Source organism: Polypterus senegalus, chromosome 3 (assembly GCF_016835505.1).
Source record: "Polypterus senegalus isolate Bchr_013 chromosome 3, ASM1683550v1, whole genome shotgun sequence".
Classification (NCBI taxonomy): Eukaryota; Metazoa; Chordata; class Cladistia; order Polypteriformes; family Polypteridae; genus Polypterus; species Polypterus senegalus.
In genome coordinates this window covers 238,682,210-238,709,356 of record NC_053156.1, presented here as the reverse complement: position 1 = coordinate 238,709,356, position 27,147 = coordinate 238,682,210, and the positions used below count along the sequence as shown (strand labels likewise).

The 27,147-nt window shown below is 38.8% G+C and overlaps 1 protein-coding gene across 2 annotated transcripts in view; it reads left to right on the top strand.

The window, feature by feature from the left end:
* Nucleotides 1-862: 862 nt before the first annotated feature.
* LOC120526008 (peroxidasin) overlaps nucleotides 863-27,147 on the top strand; it is a 221,394-nt gene continuing 195,109 nt past the window's right edge. For both annotated transcript variants that reach the window (XM_039748810.1, XM_039748809.1), the window contains exon 1: nucleotides 863-1,173. In XM_039748810.1, coding sequence (XP_039604744.1) covers nucleotides 977-1,173 — 197 coding nt within the window. In that variant the 5' untranslated portion in view covers nucleotides 863-976. The remainder of the gene's footprint in view (nucleotides 1,174-27,147) is intronic.

Sequence of the window (27,147 nt, the reverse complement as noted above, 5' to 3'; positions counted from 1 at the left end):
AACGTAATTATTCAGTGTCAGAAGAATGGATGTATTGCTTTCACATCAAATAGAAAACAAAAACAACTATCAGTCCTAATGAGCAATGCCAGGGGTTTCACGCAGTCTCCCCAAAGCCTTCTAACTTCAGAGCTTCGTGATGGTCTGACACAGTGGGAACAAAGCCCCCTTCAGGAACGAAGTGTACAATAAAATGACTGGCCCCTTCTTTAAAAAGGGCTGGTAGTGTTCCTGCTTGATCCGTCTTATCGGGGGCATACAGAAATTCTGCAGTGTGTTCATATTTAGGTACGCGACAACTGAAAGCAACAAAGCGAGAGCGGCACTGCTCAGTTACTCGAGGAACTGCAAATCCAGACCCTGCTTTAATAATTTATTATCCATTTGCTATTCTTTCCATATGTGAATATGGAGGATTTTTCCACTCCCGTTGCCACGGCCACCACGGGGACTGGGAGAATTTCAGATTCTGGGATTTACTCCTTTTCAGGCTCTCGCTCATTGGCTTATTTTTTTTATCGTTTACATGAAGGACAAGTTGATGAATGAGCTACAACGGGCGCTATATAATATGAACACCGATTGATTTACGTGGTGTATTCAATTATTTTTTGTACTCACAAAAGCAAGACCTTTTATTTTTAAATAAGGCATTCTGAGCAGAATCGTCTTCGTCATAGCTGAGACGTTTAATGTGTGGGCACGAACACGTCCTGTGCTCCACTCCACGGACTGTTTTGTTGTTGATTGACTGTAACAGTCTGTAACACTGCCCTACTTGTGCTGCGCAGCAAAACGCGAAGGAGGAGGAGGAGGAGGAGGAGGAGAGGAAGACGGGGGGCGAGGAGGGCTAGAGGACTGACTTGCTCGGGTGGGCTTTCCCCAAATCTCGACCGGAGCTTGTCAGTGAGGCAACGAGTGAGCGAGCGAGCGGAGGGCTGCTTGAGTGCTGTTCGGCGCCGCGGACCCCCTCACAATGGCGCTCCGGAATGCCGCCGCATCGTACTCTTCTTTTTCCCTTCTCGTGCCCGCACTAGGAATTCTCTTTTGCGCCTTTCTGCCTCAGCCTGTTGCTCCGTGTCCGAGTCGATGCCTTTGTTTTCGGACCACCGTCAGATGTATGCATTTAATGCTGGAAAATGTACCTGCAGTATCTCCTCAGACTACGATCTTGTAAGTCTTTTTTCTTGGTTATTGGGGGAAGGGGGCGTCAGTGTTCATAGGAAGAGCAGGAAAAAGTTTTGGCAGAGTGGCAGTAACTGTTGAAAATGGTAAGAAATGAGCGATCTGTGATAACTTGGAAATGACTAACGTGCATATAAAAGTGACATTAATGTGAGAGATTAATGTGAGTTTTTAGGAGACGTTGAAAGACATCCGTAAGTGACAGCAACTCCAGACTTGATTCATTTAGGGAACAAATTTAATATTTGATTTCTTTTGCTCATGAGGTATCCACTCCTACCTTATGGAAACGATGTCTATTTTTCATTTTCCTTTTGCCGGGTGGCACCAGTTCCGCTTCAGAGGAGGTGTTGTTCGGCTAGTTGATGAGCTTTGTTTTCGGACCTTCCGAAATTCCATCCCGTGGGCTAGAAAAGCGGCAGACTGCACCGTGACTTCTAACTCGCTAATCCGCTAGTAACACAAGTTGCACATTCTGTATTGAACGAAGTCGCGCAAGAAATTCCAGCAAACTTTATGGCGGATTTCGATCGCGTTCCCCGCGTCAACCAGAGGGCTTGAAGTCGGATTGAGTAAATGAAATCTGTCACCCCTCATGCGTGGAATTTGTTGTTTTATACACAATGACAAAAAGAAGCGCATGTCCAGCTATGAACTGCTGTGCTTCGCTAAAAGAGCCAAGTAGTACAAGAGTTAAAGTCGTGAATGCTGTGCATATCAACCGTTACAAATAAAAATCATAATAACGAACAAAATTAGCTGTCAAATAAATGTTACGCGGTAATGTTATAAGTGTTCGCTTCGGAAACCGGACTTCCAATTATTAGAGACATCGCCGTATTATTCAGCAAACACGCAGCTTTGTCCCTTGTGTTGTAAAGAAGTCACGACAAAGGTCGCCACGCGTGGCTGTGGCCCGTTTATGCAAAACACGAAGCCATCGACTGATGTTATGTGGTGACACGAGGCGACTGATGGGGGCAGAGAGGTCCGTGTCAGGCCGTTGGCAGCGGTGGTCTTTTTGAAATGAACAGGGTGGTAATTAGAGAGGCAGATCCTTTTGTTTAATTCAAACCCTAAAAATGACAGGGAAACAAAAACAGCGCTATAGTAGCGATTTATCAAGAGTGTCTTAGCAATAAAAGGGCAGCTAGTGGTACCGGCAGTCACTACAGTCGTACTTTTAATTACTGTATTTATTTCTTTGTGTTAAGGTTACAGTCATTGGTCACTATACGGTTTTTATTTTCAAAGCTAGACAACCGAAATCATTTTATTAATTGTTCATTCACTTCAATACATTTTTTTTTTTTTTTTTATCTACAGAATAGCATGCCTTCTGACACAAGATTAAGGTTTTTAAAATAAAAAAAATCTACTGAGAATCTAAATTAAAATAAAAATAAGAAAAATATAAAAGTCATTGCACAATTACTTCTGGTATACATAATGAAGCAATGGCCTTAACAATTTCTATCTATCTATCTATCTATCTATCTATCTATCTATCTATCTATCTATCTATCTATCTATCTATCTATCTATCTATCTATCTATCTATCTATCTATCTCAGTTTGTCTGTCTTTCTCTGCTTTTGAACATGCATAACTATTTTAAAAACTACTGCTCTTATTCATTTGAGTGAACCGTCTTTTCCTGCCTTCCTTTAGTATGAGCCTTGCAGTGATTTTATTCCATTGTATTTACAAGTTTTAGAGATGAGTAACCACTAGCCGAATACAGTATGTGTGTTATGTTTGGGTTCAGTTTCTTATAATGGAAGTTTTAACAGCAGCATAATGAGCAAAACTGTAAGGAAGCAAGAGAAAAGCCCAGTGGATAAATGATTTCTTATTGGTTAAAGTGAAGATTAAGGAATAAGCTGCAGCTGTTTCTCAGCTGTTCATTGTATTAAAGTTAGAAAGTTAGACTTTTGTAAATGTCTTTTCTCTACAATTCTAGCCTTACATTGCCTAATTGCAATATATCAATAGTTTTAGTTAGCGATATGGTCTGTTGTGCGTTGTGTTTAAAGGCTGATTAGAGAGTATTTTAAATTGGACTAAAGAGAACTACAATGAAAAGAGTATTCGGATCATCTTGCTTTGTTGTCAGAGTCAGAGTTTGTTGCATTGGGACCTTATTTTCAGTTTAATGCTGGCCATTTTAGTGCAGACAATTAGATCACTTTCCTCCCTCCTTTGAATGGGTGTTATCAGTGTTCAGGCCCTTTGCCATCTATGGCTCCTGCTTGAAGGTTGAGGAGGTTTGCTATGAGTGATTCAGTTGGTGACAGCAGTGCTCATTCATGTTAATATCAAGCTCTTTGATAGCCGCCATACACACATGCTGAAGGGCCTTTTCTTGCATGCGCAGGTGTAAGTGAATGGCAATTTTAAGAAAGGCTGATTAATATCCACAACATTTTCCTTTTTTTTTTAAAATGTGTTGTATTTTCAACCATGGTTACGGTGAGAGCTGAATAATTAAGTAATCATTTTATTCATGCATCATGCTGTAACAGCAGTAATAAAATGAGAGCGTTGCAATTTATTCGTTACAATTATTAATATACTTGTACAGCTTTTGCAGTGGTTACTTGATGTGTTTGTGAGGATTTAGTGCTTGCAGTACAGTCAGGTCAGGCCCCTCGCTCAGGCTCACACAATGAATCAGAAACAGGGATGGAACCTGGAAGCTTGTGGTTTCAAGTCATTAGGCTGACACACAAAGAAAGGGTACAGGTTTCCATCTTCACGTAAAGAGAGTTTTCTCAAATATAATGAATGTTGTAAAGTGTTTAAATGAATGTCTGGGTTAAGATTACAAGTTCTAATTGTGAGAGTAGTTGTCAGTTGCTGCCTCTTATAATTCCCTACATGTGTACTCCCTCTCAATTTGTATGGGCATTCTTATCAGTCGTTCAGTCACTGATAAGGAACACCCTAAACTAATCGCTTACCAGCCTGTTCCTACTGGACTGATACCATCCATACAAAGATAACACGCTGATGGTGTGGGGTGAATGGGTGTGTGCTCATCTGTGTGCATTAAAATGTCCTCCTGTTTACTGTTGGCTGCTAAATAGTGTCTGATGCTGTGGCGTCTTTTACTCCTCATGACCTTTTACTGGGATTAGGAAAGTAGAAGGGCACACCATTGGCTGAAGATGTGTCCACCAAGGAAGATGGCCTCACTTGAGTTGAACTGTGATTTGTGTCTGTTAGTTGATTAGGGGTGGGCTACACCCTCATGGTGTTGCGATTGTGTTTCTTCACAAAGACCCTTGAGACACTTGCACAGCAGTTATGTGTTCAGAAGTCTCAGCTTCAGTTTAGCACATCGACTGTTTTGAAACTCAGACTGCCATAATCTGGAAGAGGTATTCCTCTAGGTAAGTCTTGCAGTTTAAACATTTAGGTGGAAAGTCCTGGCATTGCTCTAGCTGGGAGGGCATGCAGAGATTTGTCTTCAACAGGCCTGACATCACCTCTGCACAGACATTTTGGAAAATATAATAGATAGACTTATAATGACCGGCAGGTAATAATGTTTTTTTGGAAGATACCTGAAGAAAGGTAAATGAAAACGTAAGCAGAGTGTGAACCAATACTAAATAAAAGACAAAAAAGTCTCAAATGTTCACTCATGGCATGCCCACCCATATTTAATGACAGGAGGTTTTACTGCCAAGATAACAGCTTAACCTAATACTGCGTTTGCTTGATTCTGCAAACAAAGGAGCGTTAAGTATGAACTTTGATAATTACGTTCATATCTAGTGCCTTACATATACGAGGGATGTTCGAAATGTTTCCGCACTTTTTTAAACTCTATTTATTAATTAAGAATTTCAAAAGCAAATGACATCACTTTTCTACATAGTCACCTTCTTTTGCGATTTTCCCAGCATTGTACCAACTTTTTAATGCCTAATTAGTACTCCTCCCGTCTTCACCGTTTCCAACGAAAAATATCCAAGTGTGGAAACTTATTGAACGTCCCTTGTACATTTTTTTAAAATTATGAGACATATTTTCATTGTAAAAAAAACAGTTTTTGGAAGATACCTGAAGAAAGGTAAATGAAAACGCAAGCAGAGTGTGAAACAATACTAAATAAAAGAGAAGAAAGTCTCAAATGTTCACTACAATTTACTGCCAAGATCACAGCTTGTCTTACTTAATACTGCCAGTCCTGCTGTTTGTAGTGTTTGTGTTGTGTTTACTGCCATTCGCCATGTTGCTTATCATAGACTGATTCATCTACGCCATCAGTCCCTATCTGACTCGATTTCCTGTGGACTTTGGCCACTGTCATTTGTTATCTAAAGTACTCGGCCTGATACAAAAGCAGCCATACTGTGTTTTAATATGAAAAATGCCAAAAGGTGTTTTGATTGATATGTTTGGGAAATCAAAGTTGGCAGAGTGTCTGAAACTGCAAACCTGCATGGCTGTTCAGGGCATACATGTTTTACTGGGTGTATAGCAGGATCGAGAGGAGCAGGCTAGAAGGAAGCTTTTAAATCTCTGCTGAATTTAACATTCTTTCCATGAAGCCTGGTAGTCAAACATTCCATTTGTATCCGGTAATGAAATGTTTTTATTAGACACAAGCAGTCATTTTTTTTATATTTTTTTATTTTCTTGACACTCAAGATAATTGCTGTGGATACATTTTAACTTTTGTTACAATTCTTATCTGTTGAATTAATGCCAAATCTGTCTGCAGGTCTCTTTTAAGAGATATTGTTTATGTGTATCTGCTCTAAATGGTACTTTTAACTATTCCAGATATAATACCCCTTTAGTATGACCGCCGCCGCATGCAACCACAGTGGTAGGTCTGAATGCATCGGCTTTGTTCTTTTGGGGAAAACATGCATTTAGCCGCACTTGGCCCATAAAGGAACGTTTTCAGGCAATTGACACTTCACATGTTTTCTTCAAAAATGACTTTTATTCAGCCATTTTTTTTACAGTGATATCTTTGTTTTTTTCATTGTTAAATATCATAAACATATATTTACTTTATGAGTGAGGTGTGCTGAAGAGGACATTGTGCAGATTTTAAAGACACATCTGGTGCCAATTGTAGCTAATTTAACACAGCCTCATCGAAGTTCTTCCTCACATGTATTGCTATAATACGTATACAGTAGAACATGGCCTATCTGAGATCAGAGTTATTAAGCTATTTGTCCTTTGTGTTTCCCCCAGGAGCAGACAAAAAAAGAGGGCCTGAGAACGGGCTTCTATTGTTAATGACTGATGACCCAGTGGCAGTTTTGAAACTTTAGTCGTGCGCCTCAGGTATTCTGGCTCCAGTGCTGTGTCAGGATTTCTACAGAGACTCGGCCTGCGGCTCTAGAAGAGTCTCAGTTATAACTGATTTGAATTAGAGGGCAGCACATTGGTGCCATGGGTGGTGCTGCTGCATCATGGATTCAACATCTGGTTGATGTTTTTGTGGACACTGTGTGGATTTTTCTTTGATATCCTAAAGATGTCAGTGTTAGGGCTGACTCCTGCCTTCCAGTTGGTGCTGCTGGGATAGACTCTAGGCCCCTAAAGGCCATTTCACATTACGTAACTTTTCCATGATTTTCAGTCATAGCCTTCATATACATAATCTTAGAGAATTGGGGGCAGTTAGTGGTACACTCCTGTGAAGCTGGTTTTGTAAAGTGACATACCCTGTGACTTACTCTATCTCGTCCATAACTTGTTTCAACAAATTCCAGCCGGTTTGATTTGTTCTTAGTCGCAGGGGTGAGCTCTCTGTGTATGAGAGCTGACAGACCAATGAAGGGCCATCCAGAAGTACAATGTATATAATGCAGGAATAAGGAACACAAGCGCTTTGGACCTCACAGACAGAAGGGAAGCTGACCTGTCTGATGTCTGGTGTTTTACATGTCATGACAGAGTAGAAAAAGGGGTCTTACCTGTTAACGCTAATCAGGCAACTCACAATTGGCTGTCAGAGAAAAAGGCAAGCTTGATTGTGCTGGAAGGTCAGCAAACTGCAGCCAGCACTTCTGACAGACCCCACGAGTAGAAGTCTCATCATATAAGACTTTAAATTAGATTGAACATATCTGAGAATGTTATGTTTTGTTGATATGAGTTCAGTTTATAAACTGAGTGGTATCTTGATGTGCTTCTGGACTCTCCTAAAAAAGATCAGATCTATAATGGTCTTTGGCATGGGCCATTTAGTACTGTACATAGTATGAATTTGATCTCTTTTGTAGTAAAGTGTTTTGATGTGAGACAACAGAGGATGGAGTAGTGAGGCAGAATTTGTTAGCATTTTGCAGACTTTATGAAGTTGTCCTTTATGAAAAAGGGCTGTTTGTCACCATTAGCAGAGTTAATTCTGCCTACGTTTAGATTAAAATAAGTTCTTACACCCTTTGACAGGCACTAGAGATGATGAAATGATCTTTTTCAACTGTAATGCTGAAATTGGAGGTTAGCTTACTGGAGTACTTTAGAGTGTAATTTATAGAGGTTTAGAAACACGTGGTTTACATGAGTCTCTCTTTCATGGGAACAAAGTGAAGGCTGTGATTACACAAAGTCATCCTAGAAGCTTAGTAGAATTTTGTAGTCATTGGTGGAGGCGGCAGGTTTCCATGGCTTTCAATTCATCCCATCTGGAAAAATAGATCTGGCAGAGTCCACAGCTCATTGAGCCACGGGATTGCTTTGTGTTCTTGATTGGAGACATGAAAGCTTTGAACCCGTTGTTGTTGTTGTTGTTTTTTTAAATTCCAGAAGTATTTAGTTTCTGTAGAGCTGCAAACATTTTTTTAAATGGTCTCTTTCTTCTATCGACATACCCATGTCCTTGGTGCGCTCCATATTCTGATAGTTGTTTCCATTCATATCTTTTCCTAATTCTTATATTCACTATATAGAATAGTTAAATTGATCCACTCATTCTTTGAGCCCATGAGGAGCCAGAGACATCCCCACATGGATTACTAATCCACTGCAGGATGCCAGAATTAAGATACCCATGCTGATTACACAGGACAACTTAGAGCCATCGGTTAACTAAAATGCATATATCTTTGGGCTTTGGAAGGCAAGAGAAGTACCTGGAGGAAATGCACTTGTGTATTTTACGTATTATGTACCTCAAAATTCAGAATGAATTAAAGTAGATCAAGTTACACAAGTGTTTTGTATACTTGAGATATTTGAGTATATATATATATATACAGTATAGATAAACGTAATTTTCATGACAGGATCATGAGGATCTGCACCTTCTGGTGCAATGTAACAACTAACGAGGGATGGAACAGCAGTCTTTCGAACGTATTCAGAAGCACACTCATATTCATTAACACAGGGATAGTTCTGAGACAGAATTGAATTTTACATGTGCTAATTTGTGAAACTGGGTGATAGGAGGATGTCCATGTGGACAAGGGAAGAAAATACAACCTGCACTTGGTCAGTGATTTGATGAGGACCAAGTCACAGTCAGGTCTGTGAAGGCAGGAGGCAGCAGCACTATCTGCTGTGCGTGCTGTCGGTGTGTCAATAAGCACACATGGGGCGAAGCCATGCATACGGTACACTCACATAGACAGCGTAACATTCCTTTATTAGGGGAGTATTGTCTGCTTTACTACCTCCAGCTGCAATCATCTCCCGAGATTCAGCAGGTCCCAAAATGAATGCATGTATGGTGTTCATTTTCCTAAGAAGTAGAATTTAATGCTTTTGGAATATACAATATTTAGTTTTACTCTGCCGCATTATTTTATGTGGAGTGAGGAAATACTTTACACCTGGGACTCCTTAAAAGAAAATTGTTTGCAGAATGTTTGACCAGAACTTAATGGAAAACATCTCCCTATAGGCACATACCAAAGTCATGATAAATGATCTTGCAGATATTGTTGAGAATCGTTGCATCTCCCCTGACAAGCAGTACTTTGTACGTAAATAACATGCAGCTTTCCATTTGTTTCTTCTTACCCTCCTGAATAGAAACATTTTCATTGAATCCATTTTAATGTAACTGTCCTTTTTAGTATTACTGAAGCATTACAAGGAGATTTTAAACATAACATAATGCAGTGACACAATTATTCGACTGTTTAATAAAGCACAAAACACACTCCTTATTCAAAAATTTCACAAGTCCAAGTGGGCTGATTCGAGATGGACATTGTTCCTTTGAAAGGAATTATGCTTCATTTACAATTTTTGAAAATGTTCTCACTCTGTGAAAAATATGCATGCAAGGAATTTTAGTACAACTCAGTGTTCCAGAAAGCTGCATTTTATCCCAGAAGCATCAAGAAATAGGCAGGAGCCGCAAACATGATGTCAGTTCATTGGAGAGTACAGTTGCCCACATTCCCACAATCTCTTACGCCAAGCCAGTTTAGTATTACCGGCCAATGTACTGTACAACAGGCTGCCTAATACAATTCACACACTTTATGATACTGAGCAAAATATTAAAAAAAGCCTCAAGTATGATTTGGTAAACTAAAATTCCTGACAGGAACTCAATTTTTCTTAAATAGCACAGAAAGGTTAAGCTGTTAACTTTTTCATAATTATTGCTGTGAATTTAAAACTTGAGACCAAAACATGAGCTCAGTCTTACTTACAGATTAGTGTCTTATTAAGAAACAAGCTACACTGCAGCCGTTTGTGGTCAAAGTTTAATACCTAAGGCGTGAGCCATCCTGGTACACAGCATATTGAAGGTTCTGCGTCCCTGAATTTCCCTGAGAAGATTAATAAAGTATCTATCTATCTATCTATCTATCTATCTATCTATCTATCTATCTATCTATCTATCTATCTATCTATCTATCTATCTATCTATCTATCTATCTATCTATCTATCTGTCTATCTGTCTGTCTGTCTATCTTTGAGGTGTCAGCTGAACAGATTATTTGTCTTTATTGTGCTATACACGACTACTAGATTTTTCTTCATATTTTTAACTCTTTTAATCAGATTTGGCATACTATGGAGTAGTACATCTGTATATTTGGCCATTTATGACCTCTCTTCCTGATGCTGAAGGCCTTCAGGCTTATCTTTTAATTGTAATTTTGTTATGCTAAGAATACTGCAGGAAATAATAAGGAAGCATTCAAAAAGATGATTGACTCTTTTATTGCTAAATATAAGCGTCTGTCTACAAGTTTTGACAAGAGGATTTTAATTTCGGCAGTTTATACCTTTAAGCAGCAAGTAGTTGGATTAAGTCAAACATGTAGGTTTGCAACCAGAATATTAGAAACACAAGAAAACTCAGTTTTAAATGTCTGATGAAATTTTGTATTTTACTCAATGTGATAACTTGTATACACATACCAGGGTGTATTCCAAGAAACACGCTTATGAAATCGAAACTTAGCTCTGTAAACCTCACTTGAATAAGCCTTGTTTTCCTATCAAGGCTCAGTCAGTTCCAGAAATGCAAAGTGTCTCTTATTAACTTAAGATGGGTTTTGGCAATCCACGATTATGAACGCACTTGTGAAATTTAAGCAGCCCTAACAACCAATCATCGATAACACCAATCATAGCTTGGAAAACACAGAGGAGAATGCAGTACCTGCAGATTAGTTACTTCTTACTTTAAGCATGAAACTGAGGAGATGAATGATGTATTATGGAACAGCTTGGAAATGTTTAGAGTTTTAATTGTCATAAAGGAGAAAGACATGTAACAGAGGCAGTGGTGGTCTTTTTAGAATTTGATCAAGAAATAATAGTTGATCTTTAATAACACAAAATACAATGAAGGAATCGAGATGTTGCAATCCATGGTAGACCAATGTTGAAGTACACTACAGTTCTGAAGTTGTATATTGCATAATTAAATAGTAATGGAATCATTCTGCTTTTGTTTAAAGTTTTTTTTGCATTGCCTAGTTTGATGGTAGACATCATACTCAACTCTTTAAACAGGTGAGTATTCAACAGTAATATGAAGCACATTAGGCAACAATTGAATATTATATATAAGAACATCTTGTACTTACTTCAGAATTACTGGAACAGTACATTAGGTAAAAGCAAACACATAAAAGGTCTAGATTCAGCCACTAGTGTGATGTTCCAATGTCACTCCTGCTGAAGGAGTCTGCTCTCTTCAGATGTGTGTTTTCTCAGTACAAATGGTCAGTGTCATTTAAAAGTACTGACCTGTGCATTGGTGCTATGAATGATTTGCATTTAATATATTCAGTCTCTAATGAAAAATTTGATGAGCCACAGCATGAAGTTATGGGAAAGAGTAGGGGAAGCTAGGTTAAGAAGTGAGGTGATGATTAGTGAGCAGCAGTATGGTTTCATGCCAAGAAAGAGCACCACAGATGTGATGTTTGCTCTGAGGATGTTGATGGAGAAGTATAGGGAAGGTCAGAATGAGTTGCATTGCGTCTTTGTGAACCTGGAGAAAGCATATGACAGGGTGCCTCGACAGCAGTTGTGGTATTGTATGAGGAAGTCGGGAGTGGCAGAGAAGTACGTAAGAGTTGTACAGGATATGTACGAGGGAAGTGTGACCATGGTGAGGTCTGCGGTAGAAGTGACAGATGCATTCAATGTGGAGGTGGGATTACATGAGGGATCGGGTCTGAGCCCTTTCTTATTTGCAATGGTGATGGGCAGGTTGACAGAAGAGATTAGACAGGAGTCCCCGTGGACTATGATGTTTGCTGATGACATTGAGATCTGTAGCGATAGTAGGGAGCAGGTTGAGGAGACCATGGAGAGGTGGAGATATGCTCTAGAGAGGAGAGGAATGAAGATCAGTAGGAACAAGACAGAATACATGTGTGTAAATGAGAGGGAGGTCAGTGGAATGGTGAGGATGCAAGGAGTAGAGTTGGCGAAGGTGGATGAGTTTAAATACTTGGGATCAACAGTACAGAGTAATGGGGATTGTGGAAGTGAGGTGAAAAAGAGAGTGCAGGCAGGTTGGAATGGGTGCAGAAGAGTGTCAGGAGTGATTTGTTACAGACGGGTATCAGCAAGAGTGAAAGGGAAGGTCTACAGCACGGTAGTGAGACCAGCTATGTTATATGGGTTGGAGACGGTGGCACTGACCATAAAGCAGGAGACTGAGCTGGAGGTAGCAGAGTTAAAGATGCTAAGATTTACACTGGGTGTGACGAGGATGAATAGGATTAGAAATGAGTACATTAGAGGGTCAGCTCAAGTTGGACGGTTAGGAGACAAAGTCAGGGAGGCGAGATTGGTTTGGACATGTGCAGAGGAGAGATGCTGGTTATATTGGTTATTTAACAAATATTCACTTACCACTTTATGCCCTGAATGTAACCACAAACATCTGTATGAAAATCTTTGTCACCAGTAACAGACCAGACTTGACAATTTTTATAATGAGCGTTTCTATTTTGCTGCCATATCCTTAATTATAAAACATTTTGTATTTTTAGTATCTTACTAGTAAAAAAATATAGACTATTATGAAAATAATAATTATTTAAGTGTGCAGTTGAATCTGTTCACTGTTTTCTTAATCAGTTTGAAACGTTTCTCACACCAAAAAAGCCTTTCTCACAACTGTGGAAGCATTTCCCAAAACAAAACATGCACAAAGTAGATGATTTCTACAACACTATGACCAAATAGTTACACAATGCTTGTCATTTACAGAGACTTATACCACAATATTCTTTATCTGTTCATCAAAACTTAACATTTGGAATACTGCTGTCACAACAAAGGTGAAACCAATAAAATACTGTACAACGATGTAACTGTAGAAGACATTTACTGAATTTACAGTATATACTGTACACATACATTTGTCCATCAAGTAAAAATAATTGTAGTAAAATGATACAGGAAATGGAAATGTTCTGTAAAAACAAATCTGTTTGAACTGAGGAAAATACTACATGGAAAAATATCCTGAAAATGAAACAGTATCAACAGACCCGCTTATGCGCTATCCCTTCTTTCTTTGGCTTCAGGCCACAGAACTGGATCCACATCACACCTTATAGTTTGTCTTTCAAGGCACAGGGGGAAAAATCTTTTTGCATGTCACACCCATCCACGATATGCTTTAGGTGTTATGTCTTCACACCTAGCCCTCATTTCCTGTGGCACTGACATTTGGTTATGGGACTGGTGCTTGTGCTCTTCTGCCTCCATACAGAAAAAAAAAAAACTCTTTATTTCGGTTAAGAAATGGTAAATGTGGGGGCAGAAACAAGTTGAACATCCTTAGATGGGCATCAAACCAAGCTTTTACTTTTACTGTCCCAGAGAGTAATGGCATTATTTGCCCTCGCCACATTTATTACTTCCAATTTTTGGTCAGCAGTAAATACAGAGGTTCTTCCGACAGCATGGGGCAGTTGTTCAACTCGGGCAATAAGGGATGTAGCCAACCAGTTACATATAAAGGACAAAAGCCATAGATTATTCAGTAATATCTGCGATGATAGACAATAGATCATTCTACTCACTATGACATACTTTTCAATACTCTATGGCAATTACAGTATGTGCAAATGTAGTAGTGAATTGGTACAATATTGGTGTAGCATTGAACATAAATGTACAGCATTTTCAGTACCTCTTCTTATTCTCAAGTATCCGCAGTATAGATGGTATACTGTAGTTGACCGCCTCACCTGAACTTGTGCCCATCACCCTGCCTCAGCCTTGTGTAGACCATGCTTGACTACACGATCAACAATTGTGGCTCTTATTTATGGACCTACTCTGGTGTTCCATCATCCACTCTTCCCTCTCTCTCTTCTCTGTCCCCTTCACCCTGTGTGTTCTCGGATCCCTTCCACTCAACATGCCTTGTCCCTGTGTGACAGCATGTAGCACCACACACTGCAGTAACTCACAAAGGGAATAAATGAATCCAAGGACATGCATCTGTGAGAGAGGCTGACCTGATGGCATGTGCTTTCAGTTGTCTGACACAGAAGAAACGCCAGTAGAAACATTTACTCTACGCTTCTTCTCATCAGCTTTGTTCTGTGGGAATACATATTAAAAGCTGCATGTCTGAATTGTTTTATATGCTGTCATTGACAGCTTTTTGAGGTTTTTGAGTTGACTGATGTATGTTTAAACCATTATGATAAGTTTCTTAGATTTGAATGAGAAATGCACTATGCAATGAAGAATGTGTTTAGAGTTGGCCAATATGTGCCTAAGCATTTGCTGTTTGTTTAAAAAAAATAAACGAATAAATAAAAAATGTGAGTGTGCCATGACAACATGCATTGTTGCTGTGAGGATTTGGTGAACGATTGTGAGAATGATATTTTTGTTGTAAGAAAAACTGTAGTATATGTTACTCATTACTATTGTACAATGGACTGTGAATCACCAGGGGGCGCACCAGCCACCCAAACACCTAACACAACAGACACAGAGACAAGTGCCATAAAATGAAAGGCTTTTATTCAGTAGGAAACATTTTCCACCCATTTCCCACTAGCACCAGTTACAGTACAGCCCAAGAATGCAGCACACTTTCTTTCTTTCTTTCTTTCTTTCTTTCTTTCTTTCTTTCTTTCTTTCTTTCTTTCCGAATCGACTCAACATGACATGACACAACACGACTTCTCCACTGACAAGCTTCATCATCCCTTTTCTTCCCAACTCTGGCTTGTCTCTACGAGGCAACTGGCTCGATTTTAAGCTGCACCCAGGAGCATTCCAAGTGGCTCGATAGAGGGGTCTAGAATTACTCCCATTTGTGGTGAAAGCCCAAGGAGGGCTCTGCAGCACTCACAGCTTCACTTGGTGGCATCCATGGAGCCCAATAGGGCTGTGCCAACAAATAGTAATTCCCATACAGCCCCGTGGCAATCTGAGGTGCCATTGCAACCCAGGGGGGCTATCCAAGTAGCAGTTTGAGATAGCACCTAAAAATTATAAGAGGCTTTTTTTTCTACTCATCATTTTGACAGGTGGTTTATAAGTTCTTGCTAGTATGTGATGAAAGGAGCACACCAAGGTCTTAAAGCATGATTTTATCTTGTACTTTACATTACTATAAGCTTCATCTTTAATCTGGAATGGACTAGTGCTGAGCTGAAGGTCGATAATATTGTCTATTGCCAGTAGGCTGGACGCATCATTGATGGAAATAAACATTGTTGTCTGGCTTCAGACATTTCCTCAAAGTGCCAAACTGTAGCTGTCACTTTTTTTTTAATCTTGCATGCCTCACAAGAATGTCAGGCATTCATATTCTCGGCAGGAGGCAAGTGAGATTCCTTTGCTTAACTAGTTTAACACAAGTGTGCTGTACCTGATTGAAGGCAGCCTGATCAGTGCGTCACGAACATGAATGTGGGGAGTGAAGGTATATTTGTAGTATTGTGCCACTGTGATGTTAGCTTGGAGGGGACCTCCCATGCCTTTGATATCATATACTAATATACACATACTCTGACCTCAAAGGGGAAGCCCCCTTCCCATCATGTAAAAGTAATAACAGATTAGGATAAGGAAAAGATGTTAACTAAACAGAGTACTGAAAGTAATTTGGTTACACATAAAGCACTGATTGTAGGCAAATAGTTTAGTGTCTCTTGGCTGTGAAGTGGCACATCAATAAGCTTAAGTGGCTGACTCACCATTTGTTTTTGGCACCAGCCTTTACAAAGGTCAGCAAACCTCACCCTATGCAAATTAAAACCACTGAAAGAAACTGCAGGTGTTCTACCAGACGGTTGTGGCGAGTGCCCTCTTCTACGCGGTGGTGTGCTGGGGTGGCAGCATAAAGATGAAAGACGCCTCACGCCTGGACAAACTTGTTAAGAAGGCAGGCTCTATTGTAGGATTAAAGTTGGACAGTTTAACATCTGTGGCAGAGCGACGGGCATTAAGCAAACTCCTATCAATCATGAATAATCCACTGCATCCACTGAACAGTGTCATCTCCAGACAGAGGAGTAGCTTCAGTGACAGACTTTTGTCACTGTCCTGCTCCACTGACAGACTGAGGAGATCATTCCTCCCCCACACTATGCAACTCTTCAATTCCAGTAAATGCGAACATTAATTTAATTTTAATTCTTTTCATTTTTATTACTATTTAATTTAATATTGTTTTTTTGTATCAGTATACTGCTGCTGGATTATGTGAATTTCCCCTTGGGATTAATAAAGTATCTATCTATCTATCTATCTATCTATCTATCTATCTATCTATCTATCTATCTATCTATCTATCTATCTATCTATCTATCATATAGCACCTTTCACATCTATCTATCTATCTATCTATCTATCTATCTATCTATCTATCTATCTATCTGTCTGTCTGTCTGTCTGTCTGTCTGTCTGTCTGTCTGTCTGTCTGTCTGTCTATCTGAGGGCAGAACTCACCAAGCTCACTGCAGCCAAAGGAGAGGGCCCCATGTGGCTCTCAATGCAAAGACAAACGTGTGTTAAAAATGGCTACACAAGTTGGAAGTGTCAACAAGTAATGAACGGGACTAAAAGGAGCAAAAGTGCACAAGTAACAATAGCAAGACACTATGCTTTGGGGACGAATGAAACATCAGAGCAGTAGTCAGGATAGTCTCCTTTGCAATGACAATGGAAAGTGTCAGACATGGATGGAAATAGTTATAGCTTCTGCCTTTTCTTACTGCAACATCACTTAAAGGGACTGTTCCTGTTGTCATCTTTACTGTAACCTTAAAGAAGAATATACCTTTCACATTTTTTTCTGCTTCCACAATAATGTTGTCTTCCTTTCTCCTCTATCCACATGGCAGGTTGCTACAATGGGAATTATTTAATTGTACTGTGTACACAAGATAATAAACCAAAATAAACTGATTACAATAAACATCACAGCACCTTATATTTTTTAAAAAGACAGAGGTGTTATCCTACTGCAAGGCATTACAGTACTAATCAAAGGTCAGGTTGATGTGCTTTTTGTGGAGTGCTGTTTGCACGCATGATTATTTTTTGTATAATGCATCTCGAGTCACTTTTCTTGGTCAGAAGATGGTTGAAAGAGAACAACTGAGGATGTCATTTTTGATTGAGTAGAAATAATTAGTAACTTCTTGCTTTTTTTTTTTTTTTTTAAATTTCTAGTTTCCATCCATCTATCCATCCATTATCCAACCTGCTGTATCATAACACAGGGTCATGGGGGTCTGCTGGAGCCAATCCCAGCCAGCACAGGGCGCAAGGCAGGAACAAATCGCGGGCAGGGCACACACACCCACACACCAAGCACACACTAGGGGACAATTTAGGATTGCCAATGCACCTAACCTGCATGTCTTTGGACTTTGGGAAGAAACCGGAGCAACCGGAGGAAACCCACGGTGACATGTGGAGAACAATGTCCAGTTTGTAGACGTTTATTCAAATCCATTTTATCATGAGACAGATCTAATTTTTGATTTACGTGCCAATATGTTATTGTGACTTACAGCAACTTTAACTAAGCTTGAAATGAATCCCCTTTGAATCATCATAACAACATTACCAAATACCACTATGTGTGTTGTGTTGCTGCCAAAAAAAAATGATAGCATCCAGATCTAAAATATCCGCGCACCATTCCCTTAGCGCCACCTCCACAGTGCCAGTGTAGATACTTTTCGTGGTACATGAGTGCAGCAGCTAATTATTCATAATCCACAAGCATCACTGTGTCTCTCCAATGTCCAAGGCCAATGGCATGGTACACTGTCGATGTGCCCAAATGACCATGTGACAATGTGCAGCCCTAGTATGGACCAGGAGAAGATAAGACATTTAGTTTGCGACTCAGTTACCAAGTGTGATTTGCCCTAATCATATTTGGAGGAATCCAAACTGGCACCGATAAGCCCAGTTTCATGAACAAAATTGCACGTCTAGAATAATGACCGAAAGTTAATTGAGTTATTGTCATAAGTTTCATGAGTGTCCACCCTATAGCCTCCTTGCGTCTCATGTCAGTCCTAATGAGGTAGATCAGTTTCTTTTCACAAGATTAATTTGTCTACCCGTTCACTCATATTTTCACACTGCAGAGAACAGGTCATATGCTGAGTGATGCTGATGTATTAGCAAAACTGTAAGTAACCAGGTCTTGTGTCTTTTAGCTTTTTTTAAGCTTTTCAGAAAACTCCTAAATTTACTTAAATTAAAATGGAGTCGGGTGAATAGGTTTGTTGACTTTCATAAGACTCTATTGCCTCTGGTATTAGGTGCCATGGCTGATGCTGAGGCACTGTCCAAACTACTTGGTTTTTGTTTAAAAATGTAGACATCAGCCTCCATTTTTAATTTTCGTTTTCACCACCCTGGCATTTGAAACCTTCAAAAATGGAGAATTATGAAAATGGAGCCTCAGTGTTCTGATGAGAATAGAAAATGTTTTTGAAAACACAGACTCTAATCTCACTCTGATTTATTCATGCTCATTACGAGTCCCTTCCCTGCTTGGATTCTGCTCTTTACATTCTCTGATTGGTCACTCTTTACGGAAGAAAACTGTATTCCAACAAAGCGACATTGAGGACTTGTTTACCATGGCACTTGTGGTGATTCTTCTTTCGGCTGTTCCTGTTAGGGGTTGCCACAGTGGATCATCTTCTTCCATATTGTCCCGTCTTCTGCATCTTGCTCTGTTACACCCACCACTTGCATGTCCTCTCTCAGCACATATTCAAAGTTCCAACCCTCAGTATCACTCTCTTTACCTTCCTCCTGTCCTTCTGCCTCCAGACACGTCTCTCCCCTCTTCTTCTCCTTCTTATGCGTGCATCTAATTGTGTTTTGTACAGTTTGAATGGTGCATACATGTGTCAAAGGTAAATAATTTACTGACCACTACAGTTCTGCAATAAATTACAAAGCTGGTGGTGTTACTATCCCTTTAAAGATCGCCAGTTTTGTGTTGCATGCATGCCCAGTGTATGCAGACAACTATGTCATATGTGTTTTTGGTCATTTTAGCATGGATGGAGTTACTTTTGTATACTATGTATAAATGCTAGTGTGGACAGAGATTGTTTTTGTTTAAATGAACCATTTGTAAATGGAAGTATAGTAGTGTGGACATAGCCCTGAGGATTTTCTGCTGCTTTCCTCAATGAGCTACTTCTCAGTGAATGAACTGTCTGATTTACAATTGATTCAAAGTTTTGAGGTGGGTTTTATGATCAGACATGCAAAGGTTATCATCTCCTTCAAGCAAAAACAGGAACACAGCAGCAGGTAAAAAGAGGAGCATGCAAAAAAATAAAAAAATAAATTGGTGACCTGTCTCATAAGAAACAAGACGAATGTTATAGTGGAACCACCCAAAGAGTGAAGTTTAAAACCAAAAAAGGGGAGAAAATGGTCTAACCGAAGACAATGAAAATAACAAAGTAAACCAGTAAAAGAGTGCTGGGCTAGAAACAGGACACTGCTTAAAAAATAAAATAATCAAGCTTAAAATGGGCTTTTGGTGGCAGAAGAGTAAATGTTGTTGTTGGACATCTATAAGCGGGAGGCATGTTGAAGAGTATGAATGAGCAGAATCCCACAACATCATACATACATTTAATTATGCTGTTGATTTAGCCAGTTATTGGTATGTATGAAAACATGTTAACAAGTGAAATATGGTAAATTAGCCACTTACATCTATTACATTCATTCCAGTTATTTCATTTCTCATTTTCTTTTTTAATTATGTAATTGCATGTCAACCTCCTTCTTTCACTTTCCCGGATAAGAATGATCCATATTAATGTAATGGCAGATTTTAGGGAAGTGGTTAACTGAAAAAGAGATGGGATGAAGCTATGATGTCCCTATAGAGCTTTTCTTAAAAATAAAGAAATAAAGAAATCAGAAGTCAATGATCTTTTGTATTGTCAGGGGAGTAAGCAAGTTGGGCACATTTTATGTTGGTTACCATTTATATCCTTTATCTTGTATTTTTATTATGTTTGTTGACCTGCCCTGTTTTGAGCAAGATGGCTGCTACATCATGAGGTTATGGGGTTGTGATCAAGTGGGTTCAGCTGCCAATTCTCCCTTAATGTAAAAAAAGGCCACAACAAAGTAAAGATTATGAACTCCTCTGATATGTATTACAAACCTGTATGCCAGCTTTTACTGCTGCTGTTGTTTTTTGCTTCTGTTGTGCATTGAGAGTCCTACTTTTTAGCATTAGGGATATTTTGTAAATTTTTCATGTATTGTTTTTTTTCTTTTTTGTTTCGTCTTTTTTTCTGCTTTTGATGTATTATGGCTGACTAGGAGTAAATTAGTTATACAGACCTTGCTTAACTACCCAGGACCTGGAGATAGAATAAATCTTCACAGCCTCCGTGTATGGCTGACTTTTGACCTTGTTTTCAGACTGCTACAGGGGTCTGTTGTTTTTGGAAAAAAAACAACTCCATATGCATGTAATGATATGGCCATCTTGGATCCTGGAATTTCATTCAAGGTTGTCAAAAACAAAACAATGTAGAATTTGTAGAAAATAGCTTGCATTTTATCTGGAATGTAGATACTTACAGTGGGGAACATTTTAAAGCCCCAACCAGCCTTTGTTTGCTGCCTTGCATAACTTTTAGGGTAAGATGTGCTGATTACTCAGATGATTTGCTGCAATTTTGCTTCTGATTTGTCTTTTTCATCACTGCTTTGTACAGAGGAAGATCATACTTGTTTGAAATTAAAGTCAAAATGTCAGAATGATAATATTGAGATTTTTCTATTCACTCAAAAGTTGCACTAAAAAGTTTACTTTTGTTTTACTGCTTACCCAAGTACAGCAAAGTGACTGGTAGAATTCAAATTCTCTTCTGTAGAAGGCAATGAGGCAACTTAGAGGTGTTAATTACTTTTATAGCACATTTTAAAATGGCGAGGGGACATCCAAATGGGCAGAGTCCAGGTTCAGTTTCTGGTCCTGTATTTCTTGCACATTCCTGTGTAACACTGATTGAATATGAGCTGAATGAATTTACAGCGAGGCAAACAGCATCATTTCATGAATCTACTTTGAACATACTCTTTTTTGTGATCATTTGTTTATTAAAGGGCAAAACAACCAAATGCAGACAAAGTGTAAACAGAACAGTGTATACAAATACGTTACATAAAGAAGGATACCTTCCATTTATTTTTCATGAAATGTCATCAGCCACAAATTTTCTCAAGCCTGTATGCTGTCCATGTCCCTCTGAAATGATTTAGTTGACTCTACATTTTTATCCCTTCCTCTTAGTATGGCATCATTTACCAAATATTATTGTCTAAACCATGTATGTATATAAAAACAGCAGCTGCCCTAGCACTCATCCCTGAGGTACACCTCTTTTAACATCCCTTAATTCTAAAAAATTCCCCTCACTGTACTTCTTGTGTTTAAGCCAACTTGTGCACCCACCTGCAAACTGCTCCCTGAATTCCTACTTCTTTTCGTTTGATTACTAATATTTCATGTGATATCTTTTCACCTCCATTTGAAAACCAAGTTAAATAATATCATTTTTCTCTCTTACTATATGCTATGTTCATTAACTACAGAATTCCAGTATATTAGTCTAAACCCATGCTGACTATTTGTAAAAGCACTTGTTCTAGAGATGTGCTGCTCGATCGTTTCCTTAACAATTTCTTCTGTTAATTTTAATGTCACGCTCTTTAAGCTTACTGGCCAATAGTTGCTTGGATCAACCCAGTCATCATTTTTATACAACAGGGTAATATTTGCTAGCTTCAAGTCTTTAGGAATTTCTGCATTGTGCAGAGATTTTTGAAATTTATGCATCTAAGGTTTATATATTTACTCATTAACTTTCTCAAGCAGAGGATAAATGTGTGGTTCTTGTGATTTGTTACATTTCAACCTTATTAATCTAAGCAGTACATCTCCCTAAACAATATTCAAAACTCTTAAGTACCTACTTAGTAGGTTCTGTTAATTTGAGGTGGCTATCAACTTCTTTGCATATTTAAACTTATGAAAAATGCAAATTCAAGCATTTGCTGTTTCACTTTCTATACATTGTAGCTAGCCTTTACTGTTACTAATCCACTTCTCCTTGATTATTTTTATACTGAATACTAGAATATTGAAAGGAACTACTGTATTTGGGTCTTTTCTGCAATCTTCTTCATCTTTCGGCTGCTCCCGTTAGTTGTTGCCACAGCAGATCATCTTCTTCCATATCTTTCTGTCCTCTGCACCCATCACCTGCATGTCCTCTCTCACCACATCCATAAACCTTCGCTTAGGCCTTCCTCTTTTCCTCTTCCCTGGTAGCTCTATCCTTAGCATCCTTCCCCCAATATACCCAGCATCTCTCCTTTGCACATGTCCAAACCAACGCAATCTCGCCTCTCTATCACTTCCTCGTCTCCACTGTTCCCTTCACCAACATGCCCATTCAAATCCGCTCCAATCACTACTTTCTGTCCCTTGATTACACTGTTCATCACTTCATCCAACTCACTCTAAAAATCTTCTTTCTCACCCGTTGCACACCCAACTTGCGGTGTATATGCACAAGCAACATTCATCATCACACCTCCAATTTCCAGCTTCATAATCATTACTCTGCCTGACACTCTTTTCACCTCCAAAACACTCTTGACATACTGTTTCTTCAGAATAACTCTTACCCCATTTCTCCTCCCATCCACACCATGATAAAACTATTTGAATTCACCTCCAATCCACCTGGCCTTACTCCCCTTCCATTTAGTCTCTTGCACACACAATATATCAACCTTCCTTCTCTCCATCATATCTGCTAACTCTCTCCCCTTACCAGTCATACTGCCAACATTCAAAGTTCCTACCCTCAGTCCCACTCTCTTTACTTTCCTCCTCTCCTCCTGCCTCCGGACACGTAACCCCCCTTCTTCTCCTTCTTCTTCTTCGGCCAACAGTAGCCCAATTTCTACCAACACCCTGTTGGCTAACAGTACTGGTGGCGGTCGTTGTTAACCCGGGGCTAGTATGGAAATTTGTATTGTTGTCCGCATATTGATTTGGCAAAATTTTACACCAGATGCCCTTCCTGACGTAACCCTCCCCATTTATCCGGGCTTGGGACTGGCACGAAGAAACACACTGGTGTGTGCATCCCTGTGGCTGCAATATTTTTCCCAATTCTCTTTTAGCTTTCCTAATACCCCTTTTATCCATTGCTCTCATATGCCTTATGGTTAGTGCTGTAAGTATTAGTCTTATACGCCTTATAAAGTAATTAAGTCATTGACATTTAGACCCATGATAAGGACCTCTAATATAAGATTAAATAGCAAAGTGGGTAGCACACAGCACTGCCTGGCACCTTTAAAAATAGACAAATTAAGTAGGTATTAACAACATTATTTCAGACTACTTCAAACTAGAACATGGTACTAGTCAAGGATGCCCCTTGTCACCACTGCCTTTTGCAATCGCCATTGAGCCACTGGCAATTCACTATCGAAATGTTTATGAGATAAAGGGAATTATCAAAGAAGGACTGGAACAGAAAATTTCTCTATATGCAGATGCTATGGTACTGTATATATCAGATCTACAAAATACTGTGCCTGCAGTCCTAACACCACTAACAGAATTTCAAAAGATTTCTGGTCTCAGAATCAATTCTCTTTCCAGTGAACTCTCATGAACACAATATTAGATTGAACACCTTCCCTTTTATCATAGCAGATCAGTTTAAATACCTCGGGGTAAACAGCACAAGTAAACATAAAGCTCTTTATCAACAAAAGTTTGCTGTCTGCATAGAAAAAATTAAGCAAGATTTGCACAGATGGTCCACCCTTCATCTCACTTTAGCTGGAAGAATTAACATTGTTAAGATGAATATCCTTCCTAAGCTTCGTTTTCCATTTCAAAACATTCCAAAACACTCCAAAACACATGAAAAAAATCATTATTTAAGAAGTTAGATTCTATCATAACGTCATTTATTTGGAATTCAAAACATCTATGTATCCAAAGGGCGACCCTACAAAGACCTAAGGCAGAAGGTGGCATGGCTCTACATCAGGGGTGCCCACACTTTTTCGGCTTGCGAGCTACTTTTAAAATGACCAGGTCGAAATGATCTACCTACATTAAAAATTATATATATATACACATACTGAGTACACTTTATACATAAAATATATGTTGTCGTACCTTGCATAACTGAATAACCTTTATGACACAATAACAATTCAATACATTTATAGACACTACAGTATTTGGATTAAATAATTGTCATGTGGGAAAAGACTGACTTGCATAAATAAGTAGAATAATGCAGTCAAGGAGCTTTTGAATTCAGCCGAGTGAAAAATGACGGCTGTCCGATTTACTGCGATTTTAGTTCCCTTTCCTTTCTTTTTCTCAGATCGGTTTTCTGAAGGAAGTCAGTTTTGTTGATACATTGACAGATCAGACAAACGCTCTTCGATTGTGACATTGTGAGAGAAAAAAATCATCTTCTAATTCCACATAAAGCCCATACCCGCCCCAAACATTTTTTTTTAAATCCCTTCTTTAGTTGATATAAATTGGAAGGCTAACTACATCATAGCCGGAGTTTTGCAGTAGCTTGCGTGTTTGACCGTGCGTGCGGGATGATCAGCGTGTTAGAAGAAAGGAGATCTCAGACTGGCTGCCCTGTATGTTAATCAAGTGGCAAATGCCATAGGGAGGATATATGATAGACAAACGTTTAAAACAAATTTTTTTGAATGCAACGCAATCTACCTGCACTACCTTTGCGATCTACCGGTCGATCACGATCGATGCATTGGGCACCCATGCTCTACTTAACTTTCAATTTTATTACTGGGTGGCAAATATACAAGCTATAAAAACCTGGACATTGACATAAATACATGAACATACAGTACACAGGCTTGGTCCGCAATAGAAATAAAATCTTGTAGTACGTTATTATATTCCTTGCTTTGTACCCCAATAAATACAAGTCATTGCCAGTATACTAATAACCCAATTGTGCTTCATTGACTTAGAATATGGAAACAATGCAGGAAGTACTTCAAGACAGCTTTTATGTATGGAACCTCTGCATGATAACCACTTTTTTCCACCCTCTCAAACGTACGCAGTTTTTAATGTCTGGAAATCATTCAGGATTAAATCACTTAGAGATCTGTACATAGACAACGTCTTCACATCCTACAAATAATTACACTCCAAATTTAACTTTCCAGCAACACATTTCTTTCACTACCTCCAAATTGGAAACTTTACTAAACAAAACCTGCCCAATTTTCTTCACCTACCACCTACCTTTATTCCAGAAAAAATATTGAACAGTCTTGAGAAGTCAGGCAGCATTTCTGTAATATATAAACACATTTTAAATTTCCTCCCTTTCAAAGATCCCAGAGTACAGTGGGGAAAATGATCTCACTTAATATTTCAGAAAAGGAGTGGAAGGTAGCAATGCACAGAATTCACTCGAGCTTCATATGCGTAAAGCATACAATTATTCATCTGCATCTGTCTCGTTTAAAATTGGGCAAGATACAACCTGTGAATGGTGCAAACAAGTTCCAGCCTCACTGGGCCACATGTTTTAGGCCTGCACCAAATTATCATCACTTTGGACCAAAATCTTTAAATGCCTTTCAGACAGCCTTGATGTCACAATCCCTTCTAGGACATTAACAGCTGTGCTTGTACTTCCAGATGAGCCTAAAGTGGAGAAGGACAAATAAACTGTAATTGCCTTTACTACACTTTTGGCATGTAGACTTATCTTGCTCAACTAGAAGAATCCTAACTCACTTCTTTTCAGTCATTGGGTAACTGATGTTATATATTATTTGAAACTGGAAAAAATCTAATTCTCACTTAGAGGATCTGTACAGAACTTTTTCAAAACCTGGTAGGATCTAATCAATAACATTTTAAAATAAGCATTTAAATTGAGGAAGCGATTCTATTCCCTTTTTTCCTATTTTTATTAAATAATTTATTTATCCTACTATTAAAGTTTTACTCTTTTGGCCTAGCACTCTTTCTGATGGGTGGGGGTTGATTTTTTTCAAAGCTAGTTTTGTAAAACTTGACTTGCTTTAATGGAATGTTTTAAGATGTTAAATAAATTCAATTAAATGTTAAAGTAGAAAAATTAACGGCAATATTTTTGTTAAGAAGGATAAATGCCATATGTGAGGAGTGCAGTGTTTTAACTATATTTATGAAGCGAGTTCCAAAACCCATGTGAATCAACACTGGCTATACAGATCATAAAGTTGAATGCTTTTTCAGTGTTTACAGTGAGACAAAAGATCAGATGAGACAACGTTGGGGCTGTTAGATATCTAAGAAATGCAATAGCCTCCTAACATTATCTGCACCATGATGGATGAGCCCTGACTGATATAAATGAATCAATTTATGAATAACTCACTGTACCCATCTTGCAAGTAGCTTTGCTAGCAGCTTGATATCAAAATTCATCAAAGAAATTGGGTGGTAGTTGGAGCAGTCATTTAAATCTTTGCCCTGTTTTAATAGTTAAATAATTAGGGCTGAGGTAATTGTGGGTGTAGCTGCGTTTTCCCAAAATTACCAGTTCTGTAGCTTCAACTCAAAAAAAGTGGGATTCAACAAAAGCCTGACGCGTAGAAATGATTCCACAGACAAAATATCTTGGTTTTTTGTAAGTTTAGTTAAGTTTTGAAGTAAAACAGTTCACACAAAAAGAAAAGATTAATGTTAAGAAAAGTTCAATTCTAAGCTTAATCTTGTTACATCACAAATCGTTACTTCTCACTTAACATTTCTGAACCATTTCAAAACGGTCAGAAAACTGTATGCTTATCCCATTTCTAAGCTTAAATGGGTCTTTCAAGTCCTTCTTTACTGGGACTTGTTCCAAACAAACTGAGCTTATTATCACACTGTTATTCAGTTATAGTAAGAAGGTTCTATCTCT